Source organism: Anoplopoma fimbria, chromosome 2 (assembly GCF_027596085.1).
Source record: "Anoplopoma fimbria isolate UVic2021 breed Golden Eagle Sablefish chromosome 2, Afim_UVic_2022, whole genome shotgun sequence".
Lineage (NCBI taxonomy): Eukaryota > Metazoa > Chordata > Actinopteri > Perciformes > Anoplopomatidae > Anoplopoma > Anoplopoma fimbria.
Window position 1 is genome coordinate 7,229,490 of NC_072450.1, and position 23,401 is coordinate 7,252,890.

The 23,401-nt window shown below is 39.3% G+C and overlaps 2 protein-coding genes across 2 annotated transcripts in view; both read right to left on the bottom strand.

The window, feature by feature from the left end:
* Positions 1–1,821: 1,821 nt before the first annotated feature.
* Positions 1,822–10,258, bottom strand: LOC129101989 (sorting nexin-1-like). The gene is made up of 15 exons (XM_054611891.1): positions 10,135–10,258; positions 8,748–8,895; positions 7,998–8,131; positions 7,832–7,898; positions 7,575–7,618; positions 7,323–7,464; positions 7,163–7,241; positions 6,930–7,005; positions 6,694–6,807; positions 5,951–6,044; positions 5,599–5,804; positions 4,689–4,832; positions 3,994–4,074; positions 3,179–3,250; positions 1,822–3,012 (listed from the first exon to the last, which is right to left on the bottom strand). Exons 1-15 carry the CDS (start codon positions 10,252–10,254, stop codon positions 2,962–2,964), a joined length of 1,572 nt encoding a protein of 523 aa, XP_054467866.1. The 5' UTR covers positions 10,255–10,258; the 3' UTR covers positions 1,822–2,961.
* Positions 10,259–13,342: 3,084 nt separating this feature from the next.
* The window catches only part of neo1a (neogenin 1a), a 162,519-nt gene continuing 152,460 nt past the window's right edge, over positions 13,343–23,401 (bottom strand). Inside the window, 10 exon segments of the mRNA XM_054610588.1 lie at positions 13,343–14,269; positions 14,971–15,107; positions 16,114–16,404; positions 17,529–17,699; positions 18,131–18,223; positions 18,823–19,067; positions 19,203–19,341; positions 19,589–19,657; positions 21,384–21,578; positions 22,399–22,506. Of these exon segments, the coding sequence (XP_054466563.1) occupies positions 14,183–14,269; positions 14,971–15,107; positions 16,114–16,404; positions 17,529–17,699; positions 18,131–18,223; positions 18,823–19,067; positions 19,203–19,341; positions 19,589–19,657; positions 21,384–21,578; positions 22,399–22,506 (1,535 nt within the window). The 3' untranslated portion in view covers positions 13,343–14,182.

Here is a 23,401-nt window from a genome sequence, read left to right on the forward strand (position 1 = left end):
GAGCATTTGTTTGTTTACCACATAATTCCATATGTGTTCCTTCATAGTTTGGATGTCTTCAATATTAATCTACAATGTAGAAAAAAATAAAAATAAAAATAAATAAAAACCATTGAATGAGAAGGTGTGTCCAAACTTTTGACCGGTACTGTACTTGTTTTTTTTCTTTCTACTATGTACCTTGTTTGCACTATATCTATGCTGCTGTAATCCTGTAAATTTCCCCACTGCGGGACTAATAAAATGATTATTTTATTTTATCTTATCTTAGACCTCATTACACTAAAAACCTCTGCAATACAATCGTTATAATAGTTTCTGTCTGTATATATAATATTTCAGTTACTGTGGATTCTTTACTGTTTTTTACTGCTTTTTTATTGCTCATTTGCTTATTTATAATACTTATTTTTGATCTTGTTTTTTTTACTATGTCTCTTGTTTGCACTATCCTCTATGCTGCTGTAATCCTGTACATTTCCCCGCTGCGGGACTAATAAAGGATTATCTTATCTTATCTTAAAGTATTGTTTTTCTGTAATAAAGAATATAAATTGGATAATTGTTTTCTTATTTCTTTACCATAGTATATTCCAACAATACTTTTTCAAATAAATATAATTAAATTACAGTACCAGTCAAAAGTTTGGACACACCTTCTCATTCAATGGTTTTTCTTTATTTTTATTTTTTCTACATTGTAGATTAATATTGAAGACATCCAAACTATGAAGGAACACATATGGAATTATGTGGTAAACAAACAAATGCTCAACAAACCAGAATATGTTTTATATTTTAGATTCTTCAAAGTAGTTGAATGAGAAGGTGTTTCCAAACTTTTAACTGGTACTGTATATATATATATATACTTATTTAAAATACAGTACCAGTCAAAAGTTTGGACACACTATATATCTATACATATATCTATACATATATATACTATTTTTATATATATATATATATCTATATCTATATATATACATATATCTCTATATCTATACTTATATATATCTATATATATAATATGTCTGGTGTTGGAAAGTCCAAGAACTCAGTTAAAAGAATGAATCAGCAGAATCAGATCGATTTATTGCCAAATTTTTTTCATACAAACTATTTGCTTTGGTGTATTGTTGCATAGAGAAGTTAAAAAAACAATCTGAGTATCGAGCCACAAAGTTCTTTCTTGACCTTGGAAACAGCAGCTGACAGAACAATCTAAAGTCAAAGTCCATTCGGTAGCTGTATTGGAGCGTTCGATCATATCACGTGAACCTGATTAGCAGATATGTTGGAGTTGATCTTTTTTTCTGAGCAGGTTTTCGGTGTGCAGCAAGCCCCCTTTTTTTGAGACAAATAAATATGTTTGACACCCAGAATAGTTCTGCTTTAACAAAATATACCCTGTGCCATATATTCATGTTTAGTGTCCGAGCGTGGGTATAATTTGTGGACATACCTACAGCATGAACAAATTACTGAAGTCCAGTCGTAGTTTTCACCAATTGGTTTAATTTAAATAAATGTCTAAATGTATTACCAATAAGACTCGAGATTGCTAAACTCTTAGCACCATTACTTAATTGCTACTTAGATTGAAATTCTAAATCATGGAAATATAGTGTACCTTTCACCAAACATATCAAGTCTAACCTCTAACCTTCATCGTTTGCCCATAAGGGTCATTTGAAAAGCTTTTAAAATGTTTCTGAAGGAGAAACGATCAGCATCAAGAAAGTTGCATAGTTTCATAATTCATTCATGATAATGCACTGAAATGGGACAACAAACAAGAAAACATGAAGCCAGTCCCCAAAGCTTAACCAATCATTTTTAATTTTGTACATCTACCTGTTTAGCATTTCCAGGAAAATGTGTGTGCCAATGAAAAGTGGTTACAAAAATAAAGCACATTCTTACGTAAAGATGACATGACAGAAAAACTACACCTACAAATGCAGAATAGGAAAATAAGGGACCATTACATTTGAATGTCTGTGCCTTTTTGCCACTATTTGACCAATTTATTAAAAACACGTATGGTTACTAATAATATCGAACAGTAGTTGTATGATTCGATTCAAGTACTGTACATGTGTACATACATGTCAAAAGTCATTTAAGGGCAGTAAACATTCTCTGCAGCAGCTCCAGATGAGTTACTTTGGACTTAAGAACTTAAAACTGTTGTGGAAGAAATAGATTAATATAATAAACACAATTCTAGCAAATACATCATCGTAGAAAAAAACCAACAAACCAGCGATTTCATTTTCTCAACCTGCACTCACTGTAACCTTAAGTTTCTTTAATCTTTTTTCTAACAACTCCGTAACCCAGTCAAATCTGAGTGTTCATATGATTTCTATCATCTAATATGCATTATTTGATACACCAATAATGTGCCAATACTCCTTGTAAATGACCTCAGTCATCAATAGTGGTCTTTTAGTAAAAATCAGCTTTTCCAAACTGTACAATGCATTGTAGTGCATCAAAACATTATCTGACATGCATTCATCAACATAAGCAGTTAGAGGCTGGAATGACTTACATACGTCTATCTCCTAATGTAAACTATAGACAATGTTACTCTAGGGCGGTACCTTAGTGCTTACACGTTAATATACTGGTTTAAGCGAGAAACATAAATACATAACCCACTGACAGCAGTGGGTTTAATAAACACTACGGCCAGGTTAATCTCCTGCTTCATACCATCTTTCAGTCAAGAACATAAAACAAGGAATTACGCCAAAGAAATGTTGTGTAAATGCGGCAGCTTATCATATCAAAGAACTGTACAAGATAAGAGAATACACTATGATTAAAAAGAGAGAAAAAAAGATGGATGGAAGGTTCTTGTGTGTTTCAAAATTGTCCTCAGTTTGTGGTCAAGAGGTAAAGTGTTTGAAAAAAGGCAGTTGGGGTCTCAAAAAAAAGTCTCCCTCTTCATTAAGCTATTGCCTTTGCCTCAGGCAGGAACGCCTCCCAAAACTTCACAAGCTGGAATATAATCAGAACCAGAGAAAAAAAGACAGTTAAAATGTGTTGTGATCACTCATAATATTTCAATTATGACAATAAATACTTTGATATCCATGAATAAAGTGAAGCGTACAAAGTAACGTGTACATGATGAATGTAATACTTGATATAGATAAATGTTTACCCGTTGTTGAGACTGCAGCATTGCATCCAAATATTTGACTATCTGGCTCCTGAAGTCCTTGGCTTTTTCTTTCTGAAAAGACAAAAGTGTTGACATGTCTCAAGCTCTTTGAGGATGGAAAACCTGTTGAAGGAATATCTGGCAGAACTTAATCTACTTCAAAAGTGCAGGGAAGGGGGAAAAAGTCTGATGGTCTAATAGTCTTTATTGTGCCATTTGGCAGGGTCATTATATGAAATACACATTTAAAAGAACATTTAAAGTCTAAAAATATTTATATCAGATCTCATCTCACCTTAAAGAAAATTCTACCAGTGAGCCAACTCATCGAAATCAAAAGGATGTGTGACACATCAGAAGTCTTTTTTAATTGTTGGATCTGGAGAGATAAGATCTTTCTGTGTTCATGTACGTATTATGTCAAATGTTAAAGCTCATATTATAACTAGGTGTTCCAGATCTCATCCCTTTCAGATATCGCCTCCGTTGGCAGTTTAGTTCAGAACACCTGTTTAAGCTTTAAGTAGTTTGATGTGCGGAGACTCCTTGTAAATTGTAACTTGCTTCTTGGTGACCCTGAAGAAGCTTCTTGCTGAAATGTGTTGGTCTCACTTTGAAGCTGTTCTTTATACTACATATGCTAATGGTTAAGCCTTACATTTCCAAATGTACAGTGCCTACAAATAGCATTGTCTTTTCACTTTCAATGTTTTATCGTCTAACACAAGTAGATTTAATGTGACTTTTTTCTTTTTTTACAGTGACCTACAGACAAACTTCAAACCTTTTATAACAACTTAAAAACATAAACACACCTCAAACCTGAGAACCTCCTTGCGTACAGTCATGCCAATCCTGTCGAAATCTCTCTCGTGTTGAGTCACCCTCGCCTCCCACTGAGCACAAACATGAGGAGGAAAACAAAAACAATTAAAAAAAAACCCATTAATGTCTTGTTATTTTCCAGCATGTGATATTAGAACATGACACCTAATATTCTTCTAAACAAATACACATTAGCTGCTTATTCTGTTACACAGGAGGCCCTTATCTAACATTATCCACATTTGAGTAGCTGGAAAAATTGTTAACGACTAATCTATTAGTTAGATTACTGTTCTCTATTCCTGTCACTGAAGATTTGGCTGCAAATACTAAACAAACCACTATAACTGAGAATATAAAACATTAAAATCTGCACCTTGCTGATCATTTGGTCCTAAGTGGGCTGAGAGCGGGCGCTTCAACTAGAACTCTCCTGGGTGGCAATGAAAGGGTCTCGTACCTCCTTCCGAACCACATGACCAACACAACCTTTAATGGAGTTATTTGCTGCAAGGTTTGCAGTAACTAACTGGTCTAACTGGTTTAATATGATCATCGGGGTGTTGTATGTGACATTTAAAACAACGTAAAAGGACATTACAGCTCCTGTCATATTGTGACATAGCTCAGACCTCTGAGGCTTGGCTCAGCTCTGCAGCAGCTGTGTGCTCACTGTGTCTGTTACCTCGGTGATCTCGTCTTTGGCCTGGTGCAGTTTGTCCGGCTTGTTGGCCCACAGCAGCTTGGCCTCGGCCTCTCTCTTCTTCTGCAGTGTGCTCTGAGCCTCCTGCCATCGCTGCCACGCCCGCACACGCTGGTCAAAACACCCCTGTGGACATCCGACACTGGATCACTCCACTCACCAAACAGAGAGCAGGTAAGCACGCACTAAACTCAAAACACTGCTGTCTTTATGTTGCTCTGATGAAATGCTAAATATTTTAGTCCTGGTATCAGGAGCAACTCTAGCTTTACTTTTCACTGTTTCTGAAGAATCTCTATTACCGTATTTTCCGCACTATAGGGCGCACTGGATTATAAGGCGCACTGTCAATGAATGGTCTATTTTCGATCTTTTTTCATATATAAGGCGCACCGGACTATAAGGCGCATTAAGCGAAACAAAACAGTCAGTCAGTCAAACTTCCTCCACTTCCTACCATTGATTCATTAATGTTGAATTCTCTTGCAGCTGCTCTATTCCCATGTTCTACTGCGTGAAGTCCGCGTCGTAAGCGTGTCTCTTGACAGGAGCCATGTTGGGTCCTTATACACACACACTGTAATATTATGGTGAAGCACAGTATGTATTACTCCTGACGCTCCTGACTACGGTGGCCGTAATGCTGCTGCGGTGCGGCTTTGTAGTTTACCAAAGTCGTACTAAAACATGTTGACAGAGCGCCGTGTACCACACAAAATCGCTTCGAGGTCAGTAAGCACAACCAGAATTAATCCATATATAAAGCGCTCCGGATTATAAGGCGCACTGTCGTTTTTTGAGAAAATTAAAGGCTTTTAAGTGCGCCTTATAGTGTGGAAAATACGGTACTTCTTCCTACTGTAACACTAAGATTCTGCAGCGTTGAGCTTACGCGCATAGCACCAAGGAGGCGGATGTAGTCGGCCAGCAGCTCTGCAAAGATGAAGAAGTCACTGGCTGCCTGCTCCTGATGCAGCTGCTCCATCTTGTCCTCCACCTCCGCCAGCTGGGACAGTGCCCTTGAGAGGGCCGTGTTGTCCTCGGAGTTTCCCAACATGGCCATACTTTTGGCAAATACTGCCGTGCTCCCACACAGCTCTGGGAAACAGATAAGCCTATTCAGTCTGCTTGTTTCACCCTAAAAGACCAGGGAGCTGGACTGTACTCGTTTCCTTAGTTGAAACTATTTGATTACAACAATTACAATTGGGCAAAGAAAATTTGAGGAAGCAGATGTAGCTCACCCTTCCTGTGGTTGACCAGGGAGTCGACCACCGCCTGAAGCTTCCTCAACTGCTGCTCCTCATTCTCCATCTCCTGGAACTTGTCCTCAAACCACTGAGACAGACACAGAGTGAAAACTTCATGTAAAAAAAATACAGCAGACAACCTCATCATGACTACAAAGTCCTGTTTGTCTTGCTATCATTTCTAGCCAGTGATTATATATCCAACAACATTAAACTATTTATTTGTATACCTGCAATAGCGCATTTTATATACTGTTATATACTTTTTGACATGTTTACCATCTTGTTTACTATTTTGCACATTTACCAGCTTGTATATTTAGACCATTCTGGTACTTTCAATAATATTTTATTCTTTATTTTTAACTGGCATTGTGTTTACTTTGCTATTTATCATTTCTTGTACATGTATTGTGCGCTGCATGAGAGTTTGACGCAATAACATTTCACTAAGCGTACTCATGAGTATATGTGACAAATAAAAGAATATCTCCCAAATCTTGAATAATTAGTATTGTTTAAGTTAAACTGATAAATGTCCTTATTTGCCACTGCTACTAAGACTTTTGGATACTCTTTGCATTGTGGTTTAAATATTCTGGTTCCTCCAATGATCCATCAAAGTTTATCAAATAATAGACTGTTCAAATTCAATGTCAAAATCATTAAATGTATCTCAAGATTCAGGCCACATGCACCCCAGTCTCCTGAAAACACTTCATCTGGATTCCCCTTACAGTGTCTGACTCATTCATCTTGATGGTCATCTTGTTGACAGCATCTGATGCCTTATTGATCATTTTGAGGAAGCCAGCTCCACTCAGCGTCTGGGTGCTCACTGCCCTGGGGAGCTGAAAACACACAGAGACAAGAAACAACAAACACACATATTTCAAAAGTCATTCCCAAGAATCCCAATCCAATATCCAGCTCATTGCTACTGGAACATCTTTTTATATCCTGAAAACCCCACCTCCTCTCTCTCCAAGAACTCACGGACGTCAGGATCTTGTAGTAACGATGGGTGAGACACGACTCTCTGAAGATACCTAGAAAAACAAAGTAAGATAAAGGGAGTGAGAAGAACACGTAAATCATGCTCACAAAATAATGGCCATGTGTAGAAATATAGTGTATAAAGGCCCAGTATGAATGTTTATCATCTCATTAATAACATCACTGTTTGAAACATGTATGGATCCTTGCCTCTCCAGAGCTGCCCTTCTTCTTTCCACAAACTCTACTGAGGACGGGTCGTCCATTCCCACCTTCACTTTGGTCATTCCTGTTGGTTCCAAATGACAGTCACCAAAAGGGACACACAAAATAACACAAAAAACAAGCAGAGCACATACTTAAGACCCACCTACGACACTTTTCTCAGGTGGTGGTGGAATGATGCAGCCGTGGAGCGACTGCTTGACCGACAGCTTCTCATAAAGACCCAGGAAGTCACTGTAACGCCTCCTCACATAGAAGACTTTATTCCTGAACATGGCCAAGGAGGTCTGAGAGCAGAGACAGAACTTTAAAAACTAAAACATTTGGAAACAGCAGTTTTAGGAGCTATGTAAAAAATACACAAGATTTAAGTATCAAAACAAGCTTTTCTACAGACCCTGGTGGATACTTTGTAGGCCACATATGCATGCATGCCATCTCCTAGTAGGACAGAAACATAGGAGATAAATTGAAGATGAGAATGAATTAAAAATCAGTTTGAAATTAGTCATTGCATTTAAAGTATTGAGGTTGATAAAATGAGACATAACCATAAAAGTAACTATACTGTGCTATAATTCATCAAATACTTCCCAAAAAATAACATCTGAATATACTGGGAGTTACAGGCAGTATAAAAAAAAAGGGACTGACCAACTTTCTCAGGGTTGGTGACGGCAACATCCAGATCAAAACTATCCGTGTCCTCTTCCTCCTCCAACTGTAATTAAGGAGATGAACACAACTAGTAGCCATCACGGAAAACAAGCATGAAATTAACTGTTTTAAAACAGAAGAGAAGCTCGGCCGCGGCCCGTACCTGCTCCAAGGAGGCGGGCTGCATGGCTCCAGGGCTATGAGTGAAGGAGGAAGATGGAGGAGGGCCAGAGGAGGTGGAGAGCTCCTTTGGGCCAGAGCTGCCTGGCGTGTCGGTGCTCAGCTCCACCTGAGCCTCTGGGAAAGGAAAAGACATTTTATAAGTGTACGACTCCCTTGAATCAAAAAGAAAAGAAACACAGATGACTGATTTATCCAGAACAGTGCACTGCTGATATGGCAATTTATACGTTCCTGGAGAAAAGCTGCAGTGTCCACGGACATGAGTGATGACTGAGGCATTTTGATGTGTAGGAGATGTTTTTTTTAAATCACTCACTACATATAGATTTATCTGATGCAGCAGAAGCAGATATATCCTGACTTTAAGTTCCGAGTATGAGGTCAAGCTCCAACAACACTGAATCCTACATTTCCCATAATGCAACTCCAAAAAATATTTCATTAAACTTCCCCTGCTGAGTAAACATCCACATCTTTAAAACTCCAGTTTGTAACGCAGTCCCACTGTTACAAATGTGAAGTCTCCAAGCCAGCGCTAAAACGATTACTCGATTAATTGATTAGTGATGTGTTAAATAAGAGGAATGCCCCTTTAAAATCTGAATTAAAATAGTGGAGCGTGACCTAGACTTGAAATAAATGACTTTGAATTCCTTTTAGGAGCCGAAGTTCTGCAAATTAAAAGTAAGTGGGGATAAAAATGTACAAAAAAAAAAAAATGTCTCCTAACCAGCAAACAGGTCGTTGTCATCATCGGAGTGAACTCCGTTGGATCTGGCCGGCGTGCTGCTGGCCTCCTCCTCACTGAACAGATCTGGAGGCTCTTCATTGACATTCTCCGGCTGAGAAACTCCTCGACTCACAGCCACAGGGTTGCTCTGCAGAGAGGAAACACCAGTTATGGGATGTAACTAAGTGCATTTACTCATTAATGTACAAAGGTTTGGGGTGGTTGAGTCTTTTCTTTTCGTGCCACTTTGTACTTCGACTCCGCTACATTTAAGAGGGAAATATTGTACTTTTTACTCTACTACATTTTTTTTTAATATGTAGAATTTACATAAAAAAACATATAACTACTTAACTACCCAGGAGTAAAAAACAAAACTTAAAATAAAACATTAAAACTATGTTACATGATTTTGTTAGTGAGGAAAACTGAATAATATAGGTTCATATTCCATAATAATAATAACATGTATAATGATATAACACTATGAAAAGGAACCATACTGCATAAAGAGTTTTGTTACTTTTACTTTTGCCCAATTAGGTAGATTTTAATAATACTACTTTGTGTACTTTTACGTGAGGAAAGTACAAGAATACTTCTCCCTTCACTTCAAAAGAAAAGGGTGACAGGAGAGGAGTGTCAGTTAGTGTCAGTTAGTGTCAGTTAGTTAGTGTCAGTTAGCGTCAGTTGGTGTCAGTTAGTGTCAGTGTCAGTTAGTGTCAGTTAGCGTCAGTTGGTGTTAGTTAGCGTCAGTTGGTGTCAGTTAGTTAGCGTCAATTAGTGTCAGTTGGTGTCAGTGTCAGATAGTTAGCGTCAGTTAGTTAGTGTCAGTTAGCGTTCAGTGTCAGTTGTGTCAGATACATGTCAGTTAGCGTCAGTTGGTGTCAGTTAGTGTCAGTTGGTGTCAGTTAGCGTCAGTTAGTTAGTGTCAGTTAGCGTCAGTGTCAGTTGGTGTCAGATAGGGTCAGTTAGTTAGTGTCAGTTGGTGTCAGTTAGTTAGCGTCAGTTGGTGTCAGATAGCCAGTTGTTAGTGCGTTGTGTCAGTCAGCGTCAGTTAATGTCAGTTAGTATCAGTGTCAGTTAGTGTCAGTTGGCGTCAGTTAGTTAGCGTCAGTTGGTTAGTATCAGCGTCAGTTAGTATCGGTTAGTTGTTGTCACGTGGGCCTTATAACGGTTGAACTGCAATTCAAAACAGAAGCGTGTAACGGTTAGAATCGAGCCGTTAAACGGACATCGTTACGTCATCAGTTCAGCACCAAGACAGACACACCAGCAGGCTCGCCTCCGCGGTCAGTGAGCTGCGGGTCAGATCAGATAAAGAGGCGGACTGACTCCCGCCCTCGTTCACACCGCTGTTATTAATGAGAACGAGCTGTAAACGCACGTTATTGACGAAGATGTCCTCTCCCTCGTCGCTGTCCCCGTCTGCCATGTCACACGGTCCGGCTCCCGGGTCCTCCGTGTCCGGGAAAGGAGGAGGAATGCGATCCGAGCTGGCCGCCATATTCCGTGTTGTGAGAGGGAGTGACGTAGGCGGACGTTGAGGGAGCGCGCTCAGACGGCTGCAGCGACACTTGCTGGTCGCCGAGCAACGCGACAGAGCTACGACAGTTACACCTGCTTTACGGGCGGCTTCCAGAATATGTACACTTAACACTTTTTAGAATAAATAATATTATTTTACTCATTAAAATCAGTCTAAGTAGTCTAATAAAGTCTAATAAATACAAAATAAAAAAGGAACAGAACTTTATAGCTTATAATAGAGAGATTATTTGAAACAGCACATAGAACTTCAATATTATTTATAGAAATAATAAATAAACACAAATATAAATGTTAAATTGTATTTACTGAAGACACATAGCTTTATCATTTTTTATGGTGTAGTTTTAGTAATTTTTTTCATTTACTCTACTCTAATATTTTTGTTTCATCTGGTCAGTTTCTTCTGCTGCTGTAACACATTTATCTCCCTGGATATTAAACAAGTGCTTTTCTTTTTTAATAAATATCTCTCTATAAAGTCTATAAAACCTCACCTTCATGCTGCAGGGAAGACAAACCTACAAAGAAGATGGTCAATCCATGTGAGAGTTGTGTAAAAAAAACATTAAGAAGAAGTGGGATGGTAGTAGTTCAGCTGTAAAATACAATTATGAAATTGGCTTTTAAATATTTGTGACTGTACAAAGGTTGACTCATTAAGTGAATAGCTCCAGATGCTCCTGTGAATTCTCACATTTAAGGCAAATTAAACCAAACTCAAAGGCGCAACCTTTGACTTGAGGGCTTAATTGACAATTATTTTGATTATTGAATCATTTTGTGATAATTTCGCTTGACATGTTGTATAAAACATCAGAAAATACTGAAAAACTTTAATAGCTCGTTTTGTCCAAACCACAGCCACAAATATTCAGTTTAATATAATAGAGAACAGAGTAAACCTACTATAATTTGGCATTTGTCCCTAAAAGTTATTAGTTGGCAAATTATAAATCTATTTTCAAAATAGTTCTGAATAGCTTTCTGTTGATTGAATAATCAATTAATCATTCCCAATTCTCATAAGCCTTCTAATACTACATACAGTTATATACCGTTGGATAAATGTTCAAAATACACTGTAGATTGTGTGTGTTACTATTAACAACCTATTTATTTACACTTCAGCAGCGGTGGAAGAAGTACTCAGATGAGTAAAAGTAGCAACACAAGTACGATAATACTCTGTTTCAAGTAAAAGTCCTGCGTTTCAGAATCATAAACCGTATATCATATGTCTGGATTATAATTAATGTTGCATTAATGTGTGGGTATATTGTTGCAGCTGGTGAAGGTGGAGCTAATTTAAACTAATTTATTTACTGCCAGGTAACTAAATCCACAATAATACATCATAATCTATTAATTGATTGATATTTTCTATAAATAATCTGCATCTGCAAAGTAACCACTGAAAACAAATGAATGTAGTTGAGTAGAGGTATAAAGTAGCATGAAATGGAAATACTAAAATTGTACTACTTGAGTAAATGTACTTCGTTACATTCCACCACTGCTTTAAATAACTGATGTGATCCATGCTGGTTGAAAAGAAGACGAGCAGAAACATTTACTTTGTTAGTATTCATAATAGTTTGTATACACAATGTATAGGAGCACCAATAAAAAAACATATTTTTTTTCCAAACTTTTTTTTCAACATTTTTTTAAAAAGCCACAGATTTTTTTTTCTACAGAAAGCAGAGAAAGCTCTGTACATGAACAAGCAACAACATAATTCCTCATCATGAGCTGCAAAGTAAACAACTCGGCTGCTCAAATTCATTTCATTTCTGAAGCAAAAAAAAATAAAATAATGAACATAAAAAACAAGACCAGCTGCCTGCTGCTTACCTAGGACACTACGTTACACAAACAGCGTTTGATATTTAAAACACAAGATATGTAAGAAATGTACTTTTCAAAAATTGTGAAAAAGTGCAATACAGGTTCAACTGTTTACAACTCAATAGATTATTTCCCAAAATGGAGTCTGGTCCTTTTTACTCCCCGCTTTGTTTTCAATCATGTTTTTCCCCCAAAACTTGTTCCTCGTTTGTATCCATAGTTAAAATCTCTTACAGTTATATTGACATTCATGACGATGTACATTTATGAGAAACATGGTATTCACAAAAGTAGAGCAAATTACTATGATTGCAAATGACAAATTTCTTTGGGTAAGAGGGTAATGAAAAACTAGTTTCTTAGATGAACTTTTTTTTTTTTTTACATTGGATTTGTGTTTAGAACAAGCTTCTTTTTTTCTTTTTTTTCTTCATACAAAAACTACCATGTAAAAAAAAAAAAAAAAAAAAAAATCTGGGAGTCCCATTCAAAAGGCCGTCTTTTGTAAAAGAACCAGGGCATTTGATGAAGAACAGCACGGGAACTTTTTTTAAAAATAAACAGCAAAAACACCCGCCGCTGTGGGAAAACGCACACGTGGTTCTGCAGTACGCACGTCTGAAACCAAATATTGGTTTTTGGAAACGACACACACATTAGATCGAACTTCTTGTATAAAAGATAACTCGTCTGTTGCAGGTGATTGATTGATTGTTTGATTGATTGACAGGGTGCCATGTGAGGTTTTTTTTTCAGTTTAGATTAGAAAGGGAGGGGTAGGGGGTGGGGGGGGGGTCGGCGCCCTGAGTCCTTTAGGTTCCCCTGACCTGTGAGGAGAAACTTACAAGTCCCACAGGACGACAGAGAAGTGAGTGAGCGACATCCGCGGAGACGCCTTGACCGTCCCGCCTACAAACACGTTGGTAAGGCTTTTAAAACGGAGCTCCCACGACAAAACAGAAGACTGAGAAAGAAGACGCTTTAATGTACAAAAGTGTGGGGGGGGGGGGGGCGACACAATGCCAGAGAAGAATGTACAGCAAAACACATCATGCTTCTCTCCCCCTTTTTTTTTTTTTGATATGAAAACTGAGCTTCAGGACTCGCTTGTAATCCCACTTTCATCCCAAATAATAATAATAATGAAACAAATGGGAAACATCAAAAGAATGAGGCAGTTTAAAAAAAAAAAAAAAAAAAAAAAAAAAAACACATATGTACATGTTTATAAGGATATGTGTGTAAAAAAATAATACAATAACATAAAAAATAATAAAAAGTCATGACACAATATATGACACAAGGGGGGGTAAAAACATTGTTTATGAATAATGTAGGCTTGTAAAAAGGGGGGAGGGGGAGGGGGGGCTGATATCCAATGTTCACTTCACTGAAACGGCCCAATAGATATACAAAATGCACAAAGAAAACACTAATCAAACAAACACTGTGTGTAGACTGCGCCGCATGAGCACCAACATCAAAACCAGCATATTTTTGGACTTTCTCCTTTTGACTAGACATTGAATCAACCGCCGTCTTTTCTTGAGCGAAAACGTTCGCCACACACACACACACACAAAAAAAAAAAACACACACACCCTAGTGTACGGATTTTTGCTGAGGAAAGCATTCACAATCTTCCGGTTGAAAGCGACCAATGTTTTAAAGTTCATTGTCTCTGAGAATGGTTCTTCATTAAAAGATGAAGCTCGTCACTTTTTCTTCCCTCTCATGGCAATCTCCTTCCTGAGACTGAGCAAGGTAAGCCGAAAAAAGTTCCTAAGTTTCAGTCTGGAGTTTGTTTGTTTTGCTTGTTTTTGTTTTTTCTCTGCAGGGGGACGTGAGAGTTTTTCTTGGGCACAAGAAGCCATTTTGTGTCCATCGGCCTCTGGGCTCCCAAGGTTCATGTTTGGGGCGTGTTTGTTTGACTTTAGAGTGTGCGTCTTTTCTGTGTGTACATTTGGATGACGGAGAGAGAGTGTGTGTGTGTGTGTGTGTGTGTGTGGTGTGTGTAGGTGTGTGTGTGTGGGTGCTCATGGCGCTGTGGTGATGGCGTTCAGGTCCTTCATGAGGCCCTCGAGGTGGGCCATCTCCTCGGTCAGCTCGTCGGGCTCGTAGCTCTGAGGGAGAGGAACAGGGTTACTGCGAGGGGCGGGGGAGGGGCAGGGGGCGAGGGAGGCAAGCACCTGGAAGGAGGGAGGGAGGGAGGGAGGGAGGAGAAGAGAGGGAAAGGAGAGGAGGAGAGGGTCAGTCAGGGATCTTTAACAGAGGATGGGGGAGTCGTATGGGTGGGGTGAGGCGAGCTGGGAGGGGGGCGGGGGGGGGGGGGATGGGTCAATGGTACTGAAGCGGAGCAAACTACGAAAACATAAAACAAACAGGCAGCAGACGAACGCAAAACATCCAGAAGAGAAGCCGATGACAACGGATGGTTGACAGGAAATTAAAGATTAGGAGAAAAGATTAAATGGTAAAAAATTAAAAAAAACATTCCAGTTATGGGTTGCGTTAAGATCAGGCGTTAGTAAGTTCAATGAGTTTACAAACGGCAGCCGACAACGACACAAAAATATGGTGAGATTGAAGTTGGAAAGAATAAAAAAAGAGAGAAAGAACATACAGAAAATGTGGTTAAAACCAACGTCTAGTGGAAAGTAACTGTATAATCCAGTGCCCAAAAAAAACATGGATTTGGAAGGAGCGTGATTGTGTGATTGGTATAAATCTAACAGACAAGACTATAAATATTAAAGATTCACAACCATTATGGCAGAAACGGACTGCACTGCTACAAGCGGCCAGTGTGGGGCGCTGTACTCACGCTGTCCACGTCCTCCAGCATCTTGCTCGTCTCCGGCACGTCGGGGGCGTTCGGCACGGTGACGACCATCGGTGTTCGTGTCCTTCCTAGTGTTCCGATACAGGCTGTTTTAACAACATGGGGGTGAGAAGGAGGCCCTGAACGTGACAGATGCAGACAGACGCACGACAGTCAGTGAAGGCAACAGATGAGAGTGAAATGGAGAGTGAACACATGAACCCCGAGTCACTTACTGCTATTTTATTTATATTTTTCTCAACTGGACAACATTTATACGTCACATTATCCTGTAATGTGAATATGTTTTTATCTGAAACCAATTATTCTAACTAAATTTGATTTATTCCCACAAGTTTAATCCTCAAAATCCCATAAAAACACCAAAATGAACAATGAAATGATGACAAACAACAAGTATTGTATGTGCATTCAAAGTCTGATACATTCTTCTGTGCTGCAGAGCTCCTTTGTTGTACAAACACATATGAACACACATCAACACATCAGTGAGCCGCGCTGGGTGACATGCATCCCACATGCATCGTTCTGATGCAGTAAGTACAACCACTAAAACATCAGAAAACATAGTCACCATGAAATGATCTTTTTTATGTGGATAATATCAACAATACAGAATGTCATCAGCCTTGTCCTTTAAGACCAGTGTAAAGTAAATAAATAGTGGAGGCAAAGTTGCTAGCTGTGACACATCATTTATATTTGAGATTTGAGATATTGTTAAACTTTGTAATAAATATACTTTCTTTGTTTATATTTTTTATATCTGGATCAATAGACAAATTCAAATCAACTGAATCAAGTATACAATTCATGATTAGTGTTATGCATATACAATATATATTTATAATGAAATAAAAACTATTGAATCCGTGTTGGTTTTAATACAATCAATATGTATCAAATGGATGAATATCACATAATACATCATCTTTGGATTTTAATTGACATTCATGGTTTTGGATGACAACCAGCAGTCTTGTAGTCTGATCTGACACACTGAACTGTGTGTGTGTGTGTGTGTGTGTGTGTTTGTGTGTGTGTGTGTGTGTGTGTGTGTGTGTGTGTGTGTGTGTGTGTGTGTGTGTGTGTTTGATGTATGTGTGTGTGTGTGTTTCTGCTTACCGGTCTGAGCGAGCAGCGGCGTGCTGGGCAGGGCAGGCGACTCAAACGACGGATGGCCGGTCGACGAGATGGACTGCACGCCGAAGCTCTTGAGAGGGTGTGCGTGGGCGTGCGGGTGGGCCGGGCGGTGGGGGGGCAGGTTGCTGGAGTAGCTGGGCTCCTCCTCGGTGGTGGTGGAGCCGTGGTAGCTGCCCTCGGTGTCGACCATGATCTCCGAGGGGCAGGAGGCCTGGGAGGAGGAGGCGGCGGCTGGAGGAAGGGGTTCCGAACTGGGGGTATTCCTCACAGATTCTGGAGGGGGGGGAGCAGATGGGTTTATAACTCAGACTCTCACAGGGAGCAATGACCGTCTTCATACAGACTATATACACATTGAGTGAAATAACTAGTGGGCTGAATTTAAGGTGATTATGTTAATGTGGAAACTTTGAATATTAACTTTGTAATATGTGAAGTGTTTTCTTTCTTTTTTACAGGTTTCTTACACTATTTCCAACAAAAGCCGAACAAGAATTTGTTGCAGCTTCTTAAATGTAAATATTTGCAGGATGTATTCCTCTTCTGTGACAGTTAACTGAATATCTTTTTGAGTTTTGGACAAAACAAGCTATTTTAATACATCAGATTGGGCTTACAGGCCAAACGATTGCCTTAAAAAATACCCAGCAGATTTTCCGACAATAAAAAGAATCATTAGTTGAATCCCTGCAATGCACACATACTGTATATTATGATGATTGATTATATTATAATTATGTCTTTTTGGGCCACCAAACTAGCTTAGCAGAAATGAATGGCTACCATCACTGTTACTCTTTCCTCAATTTAGGATATGCAAAGTCCTTTTCCCCTCTGCTAAGGACAATTGAAAATACTTCCTGAAGATGTCAATAATATTGATAAATATTTATCACTTATTTAATTAAAACTCATACTTACTTTGTGTAATAAGTACCAAAAGGCAAGTAAAATATCATAATGTTATAAAACAAATCAATTTAAAAAACAGGCAATTTTTTTAAGTTGCAACCTGTTAGTATTTTACTTTTTCTTTACTTTAGAAGAAACAAAATGATTAATAAACAATCAAAATAATAATCCGTATCTTTTCTCAACTGAACATCTAAAACCTTCAGCTGTAAGACAACAGACAGTATAAATCATTAGCATGTCTGACTGCATTCCTGCTGGTAATGTTTGGTTTATTCTGGTAAAAGTTTTGGTCAGAAGAACAGAGCAAACCAGAAGGCAGAGAGGTCAGAGGAGAGTGGTTAGTAAAATAAAATATGAAACAACAAGATGGCAGCTGCATGTGATGAACGAGCATCTGATAAATCAATGAATGAACATGAGCCGGTGAGACCGTCCTCCCCTGTGCGTCTCCTGCCGTCCAGCAGGTGGCAGAAGTGTCTCACCTGTGGAGTCCACCCTCTCTAGGTGGGAGATGGGGGTGGCGCAGGCGTGCGGGCGTGGGTGCCCGCCGCCCTGGTGGTAGAGGTAGCTGCGTGTCGGCGACGCCAGGCTGCCCATGTGATAATGGTGGTGATGGTTATCAAGGGAATGGATGGGGTGAGCACTAATCACAGCTGTGAATGGAAATGGACGTGGATACACAAACACACAGAGGACGAGATGTTTAACCAGCTGTAATAATGATGAAGGACGTGGAGGTATTGCTGATGAGACACACACACACACACACGCACACGCACACACACACACACACACACACACACACACACGCACGCACACACACGCACGCACGCAGTTTCCTGTAATAAACACACTTGAATATTCTCTCCGTCTGTCACTCTGTTACATAACAATGAATATGTTCTAGAATCATGACATGGATTTGTTCCCTTGATTAGACAAACAACTATGACATGTATTTGAAAAATCGGTAATTTGTAAAAAACAAAAGTCTTTGTGCTCTAAGTAATACATTTTATGCAAAAACTTTCCAAACCTCAATTATCACTCACACACACACACTCACACGCACACACACACTTACGCTGAGGTGGCTGTGAGTCAAAAGGCATCATCATTTTAGGCCTCATCCCTCGTCGGCCTGCTAGTGAAGACATGCTGTCCTCTGACTCGTGGCCTAAAAGGTACGGTGGAAACCAGCCAATCAGAAAGAGCTGCTACTCTGTTTGTATCCGTCCGTAGACCTCCGGATCCTTCATTAGTTTTAAATCATTGGGTTTGGATTGCATTTCTAAATATCATCAGCACACTCAGCGTTCTTTAGCTATGAACTCATTACATTGAGTGGATTTACTGCTCTTGCTGATCGTTGTTGTATTGGCAGCGGTTTGCTCGCAGCACTGCCATGATGACACAAGTGATAGACGTTATGTATGAAAAGCATGAAATGTTTGTGCATGATCACCACAAAAACAAAACAACAGCAAACACAAGTGAAACTTAAACACCGCCCCAAATCTCTCTGAGACTTCTGCACTCGTCCCCCTGGAAGCAAAACCTGAAGGTATTAACAATTTCCTGCCTGAAATATAACCCCAAACTGTTTTCTTAGTCAAGCTCCCAAAATGTACTTTTCCCATCTGCCAGCCAAACTCAAGAGGTTTGCTCAGTGTTATTATGCATGTAAGCTCAAGCACCGAGGGGGTGACATTTCACTTTGATCTATTCCCCGTAACATTCAATTTGAAGCCTTCCCCCCCCCGGGGCGACACTGACCACGGTAGGAGTTGCGCCGCTGCTGCAGGTGGGGGTTGTTATCCAGGCCGCTATCAGCCGGCGTGATGTCCTGCGAGGAGCGGGGGATGGGCGTTTCGGTCATGACCGGGTTGGGGTCTGGCGACTTGTCCATGGGTTTCAGTTCCAGCCTCTCGTGGTGGATCCAAAGATCAGGTGGCTTCAGGTCTTTGGAGTTCCCCTTGTATTTGTGGGAGCCGTTTGAGGACTTGGAGGCAGCTCGCTTTCTGCAGGAGGGCAAACACAGATGTGAAGGTGAAAGACTGACCTCATTTATAGAGAGTAGCCATAGAGGACAAAGAGGAGATCTGAGCTGTAGATTAGCAACAACAGAGTCCATAAAGTGTGAGTGAGCTTCTTACTTTTTCTGGTGGGACGTGGTGCGCCGCGTGCACAGAAAGGCCCCAACCACCACCACGATGATGGTGAAGGCTCCCACCGAGATGATGATGACAATGACCAGGATGTGACCTTCGCTGTTTCCTCCGACCCCTGATTTACCTCGAAAGGATAAAGACTCGATTAGACTAGATACATTTTTAAATACCTCTTTAAAAAAAAAGACACTGGCAGGGGGAACATGCCACATTTTAACTACAGCAAAAATAAGGACAGAAATTTAAAATTGAAGATTTCAAAAAGCACTATCAAGAGGAAAAAGAGACACAATCAGATCATGGTTTTAGTTTTTGTCTTCCCTGAGCTGAACAGGTTCTGTCAAAGGAGGCGGGTGAGAGGAAAATCTTACCAACTGGATTTCCTGGGTCCTGTGGATTTTGGTTGCCTGAAGGCCCCGGTTTCGGTGGAAGATTTGAGGCTGATTTAAAAATGGAAAATATGTTTTATTGAAACTTTCCATAAGTGTTCTCATGACTTTTCTTTTTTTTACCGTCACATTTAAGCCGCTGCCTTAACATTCATGGGATACATAACAAGTTGAATATTTCAATATATTCAATATATTTTGCCGGTCATGCAGCCAAAGTTTTTTCATCAGCCCAGAAGATGGTAATCTGCAGAGTCAGCGAGTGAAAGATAAAGTGTAGAGGGGAGAGAGTTTACCTTGGTCATTAGCCATTTTGTCAGAGGACTCAGCTTAACAGGCCAAAGGAGAGCAAGGAGGGAGAGACAATAAAAAGCAAAAAACATGTTAGCGGAAAAGAGCAGCGGGGGAGACAGAAATAAAGCGAGAGAGGGGGATTGTGAGGAGAAGGAAAGAGGCCAAACTAGAAGAAGGAGAACCAAACAGCAAGAGTGAACTACAGACACAGGCAAGGTGACATTAAGAGCAAAGCATCTATGTAAAGATACAAAGATTACCCAACACACACGGGTTTTCAGTAGAATCATTTCCTAAACATCCCACGAGTAAAAATGTCCCCAAAAAGGATGGCGCTCTATCAAAAACATTCATATAAAAAAAACCAAAATAAGGTGTATCTTATGAACTGCCTCTGAACTGAACCTGAAATGGATTTTTTTACATTAAGAGTTGGATGAAAATTTGCTTTGTCATCTACAAGCAATCGACGAGGCTAGGGAAACATCTCTGTCTCTGCTCTGTCTCTGCTCTAAAGAGACTCTCACAAAAACTCCATCAGGAGAATCTGTCTAGAAAATGTATTGAAGTCAGCGCTGCGTTGGCCAATCACGTACACAGAAGCACACATTCCTGCTGGATTACTTTGTAATGTGAAGCTTATATTTCAACTTTTTCAACCCTGTGATCCCTTTGATGAAAGATGAAATAGCTACCGCTGTGATAACTCTTTAGGGCTGTTAAACCCGTCTGTTGTGCAGAGTTTTGGTGTCTGATAAAAACCTCTAAACGCATTAATCTGTTACTCCAGCTGGACTTCCTGGATTGTATTTCAAGGTCTCACCAGTGCCCTAAACCAGTCAAAACCAAAGACTGGGTCGGGACACACTGGTGGATCTCAGGAGATGGAGACTGGTGGATCTCCTTTCTTCCATAGTCTATTGTTTAAAGTTTATATCCGCAATTCACCTGAATGTTCGTATTGTTCTGTTACTGTACTTATAACATTGAAGCTAATATGAAAGGCTAGCGTGCATTCTTTTAGTTTTTAACGGATGAGAGGAAATAAAAAGAATAAGATTCTAACTCTGCCTGAATGCATTTTTTTGGTCTTATTTATAAAGTATATGTTTTCAATAACATGTGAATAAAACTGAGTTGGGATTTATCAAAAGTAAATATCTTCATAATATAAGGTGATGCGGAAATGGCACTAAATATAGTAAGGTACAATTAATTTATGCACAAATTCGCTCTTCTCATTATTTAAATGTAAGTGTATTGGGTTGTGATGGTTTGTCATTTTTTAAACAAGTGGTGCCAAGAAAAAAAACTTTTATACTTCCACCAACTCCAGAGAAAAACACCGGCTCTTTAAATGCTAAGTGTGGTCATATACTTTTACGTTTAAAATAATGTTTTAATGGGCAAAGCGGTAAATGCGATTTCATGGTACCACTTGTCCTTAGCGTGCTTTCATCCCACTTGTTTTTCCAAAACTTACTCTTTGGAGTGCGGAAATGAACGGCCTCAGACATGGGGCCCATGCCCTTTGAGTTTCGGGCCTGGATCTTGAAGTAGTAGGTGGTGTCCAGCGTCAGCTCCTGGATCTGGTGGGTCAGGCGGTTCCCCACCACTGGTTCAATAACCCAGTCGTGGACCTCAGCGTTTACATCTGTACTGTAGTAGATGATGTAGCCTACAACAGGGAGGGTTTGAGAGAGAGAGAGAGAGAGAGAGAGAGAGAGAGAGAGAGAGAGAGAGAGAGAGAGAGAGAGAGAAACAGAGAGAGAGACAGAGGGAAATTTGTTAAAGGGACAGTTTACCCCGAAACTTTTTACTTTCAACCACAGGTTCTAAATAAAACATCTTACAAAAAAGTAAGTGGATTATCATGAAATAATTTCTGGAAAGAACAATCCTGTTGAGTTTTTAAAATGTAGATTTTTTTGGCGCTTTGAGCAGTCGGGTATCATATAGTCCCAAAATATTGAAGAAAAGGCAGAAATCTCTCCAACACTCATCAACTCACATTATAAAAATGTAGAATTTTAAATAGCACTACAGGTAAGAGGAGAAATATATATTTTAGATTTTGGGGTGAACTGTCCCTTTAGAATTCAATGGCTTTAACGCATAGAACAATTAGATCAACCACAATGTTCTTGTGCTACTTCTTCCTAGTCAAACTGCACAATCAAAGTCATGTATCGCACTCTTAATTAATATAATTCAATGCATAACATCTCTTTTTAGTAAGAATGTTAAGATTCCTCCATAAAACGTCTGATTTATGCAAGGACAATGCATTTTCTTTGTACATTTTAAATACAGAATCATTTTGCTAAGATATAAGTCACCTTCAAGTGGAGAGTTGTTATAAAATAGTTTAAATGAAAAGTCAGAAATATTTCACTTCAGGAATACCAGATCTTTTCATTGTTACAGAGGTAAATAAAGGTTGATGCTACATCCTGACCTCAATACATGTAACACACAAGAGAGACTTTCAGACTCACCAGTGATCTTTCCATTGGCCTCAGAGGGAGGCTGCCAGTTGACTATGATGGTGCGAGGTTTGTTCTCTTTGCTCACCACGGTCACGTCTTTCGGGGAGGAGCTGGGAACTGTGGGAGCAAGAGGTGATGAGACAGGACATGTGTTGTGTTCTTGATAAGTTCAGATAAAAAATGAAGATGGCACAACTTTTTGTATAGTTGTAAATTCAACATCATTACATACAGTACCAGTCAAAAGTTTGGACACGTATGGATAATTCCATATGTGTTCCTTCATAGTTTGGATGTCTTCAATATTGTGTCCAAACTTTTGACTGGTACTGTACTTTAACTACATGAATACATATATACATATGAATAAACTGTGTCGGTGGTTTTGCATGTGTATCTTAACACAAATGTTTTGATACTGTATGTGCATTTTATCCATCTACATGTTTTGTATATATTGCAAGTGCTTTTATTGTTCTCATAACTGATGACTTTTTTTTTGTGCGTTTATAACTTCGTAGATAAAATCAACTTGTACAAAAGTGAAACAAACCCCTGGCTGGCCAGAAAATAAAAACAATTCTCAGTTCTCCTCACCTCTTATGAAAAACAACTAAAAGCTCCACTTCATTTTTTTTAAAGTTCCATACATCTCAAATATATAGAGGCCGTCTCAAAGAAAATAAGCTTTCTTTTTAATGCTCGGTTTATTGTCAGGCAACTTTAAGCTCGGCAGTTACAACTTACAATGAAGTATGTGCTCTGACACTTTAGTATCTGCAGTACCAGTACGCAGCACTGCCAGAATCTATACAAATACTCGGGGGATTGAACAGTGTATCTTCAATACAGAATGGCCTCTGGATTTAAAAGCACTCAGAGTCATTTTAACACCAATACACTCAGTTTATGTAGTTTAGATGCAGTGGACTCAGGGGAGACAGTAATCATTCTCTGTCATCCCTCAGATATTGTGCCATGCAAAAGGTTACATGAAGTTAAACAGTAATGG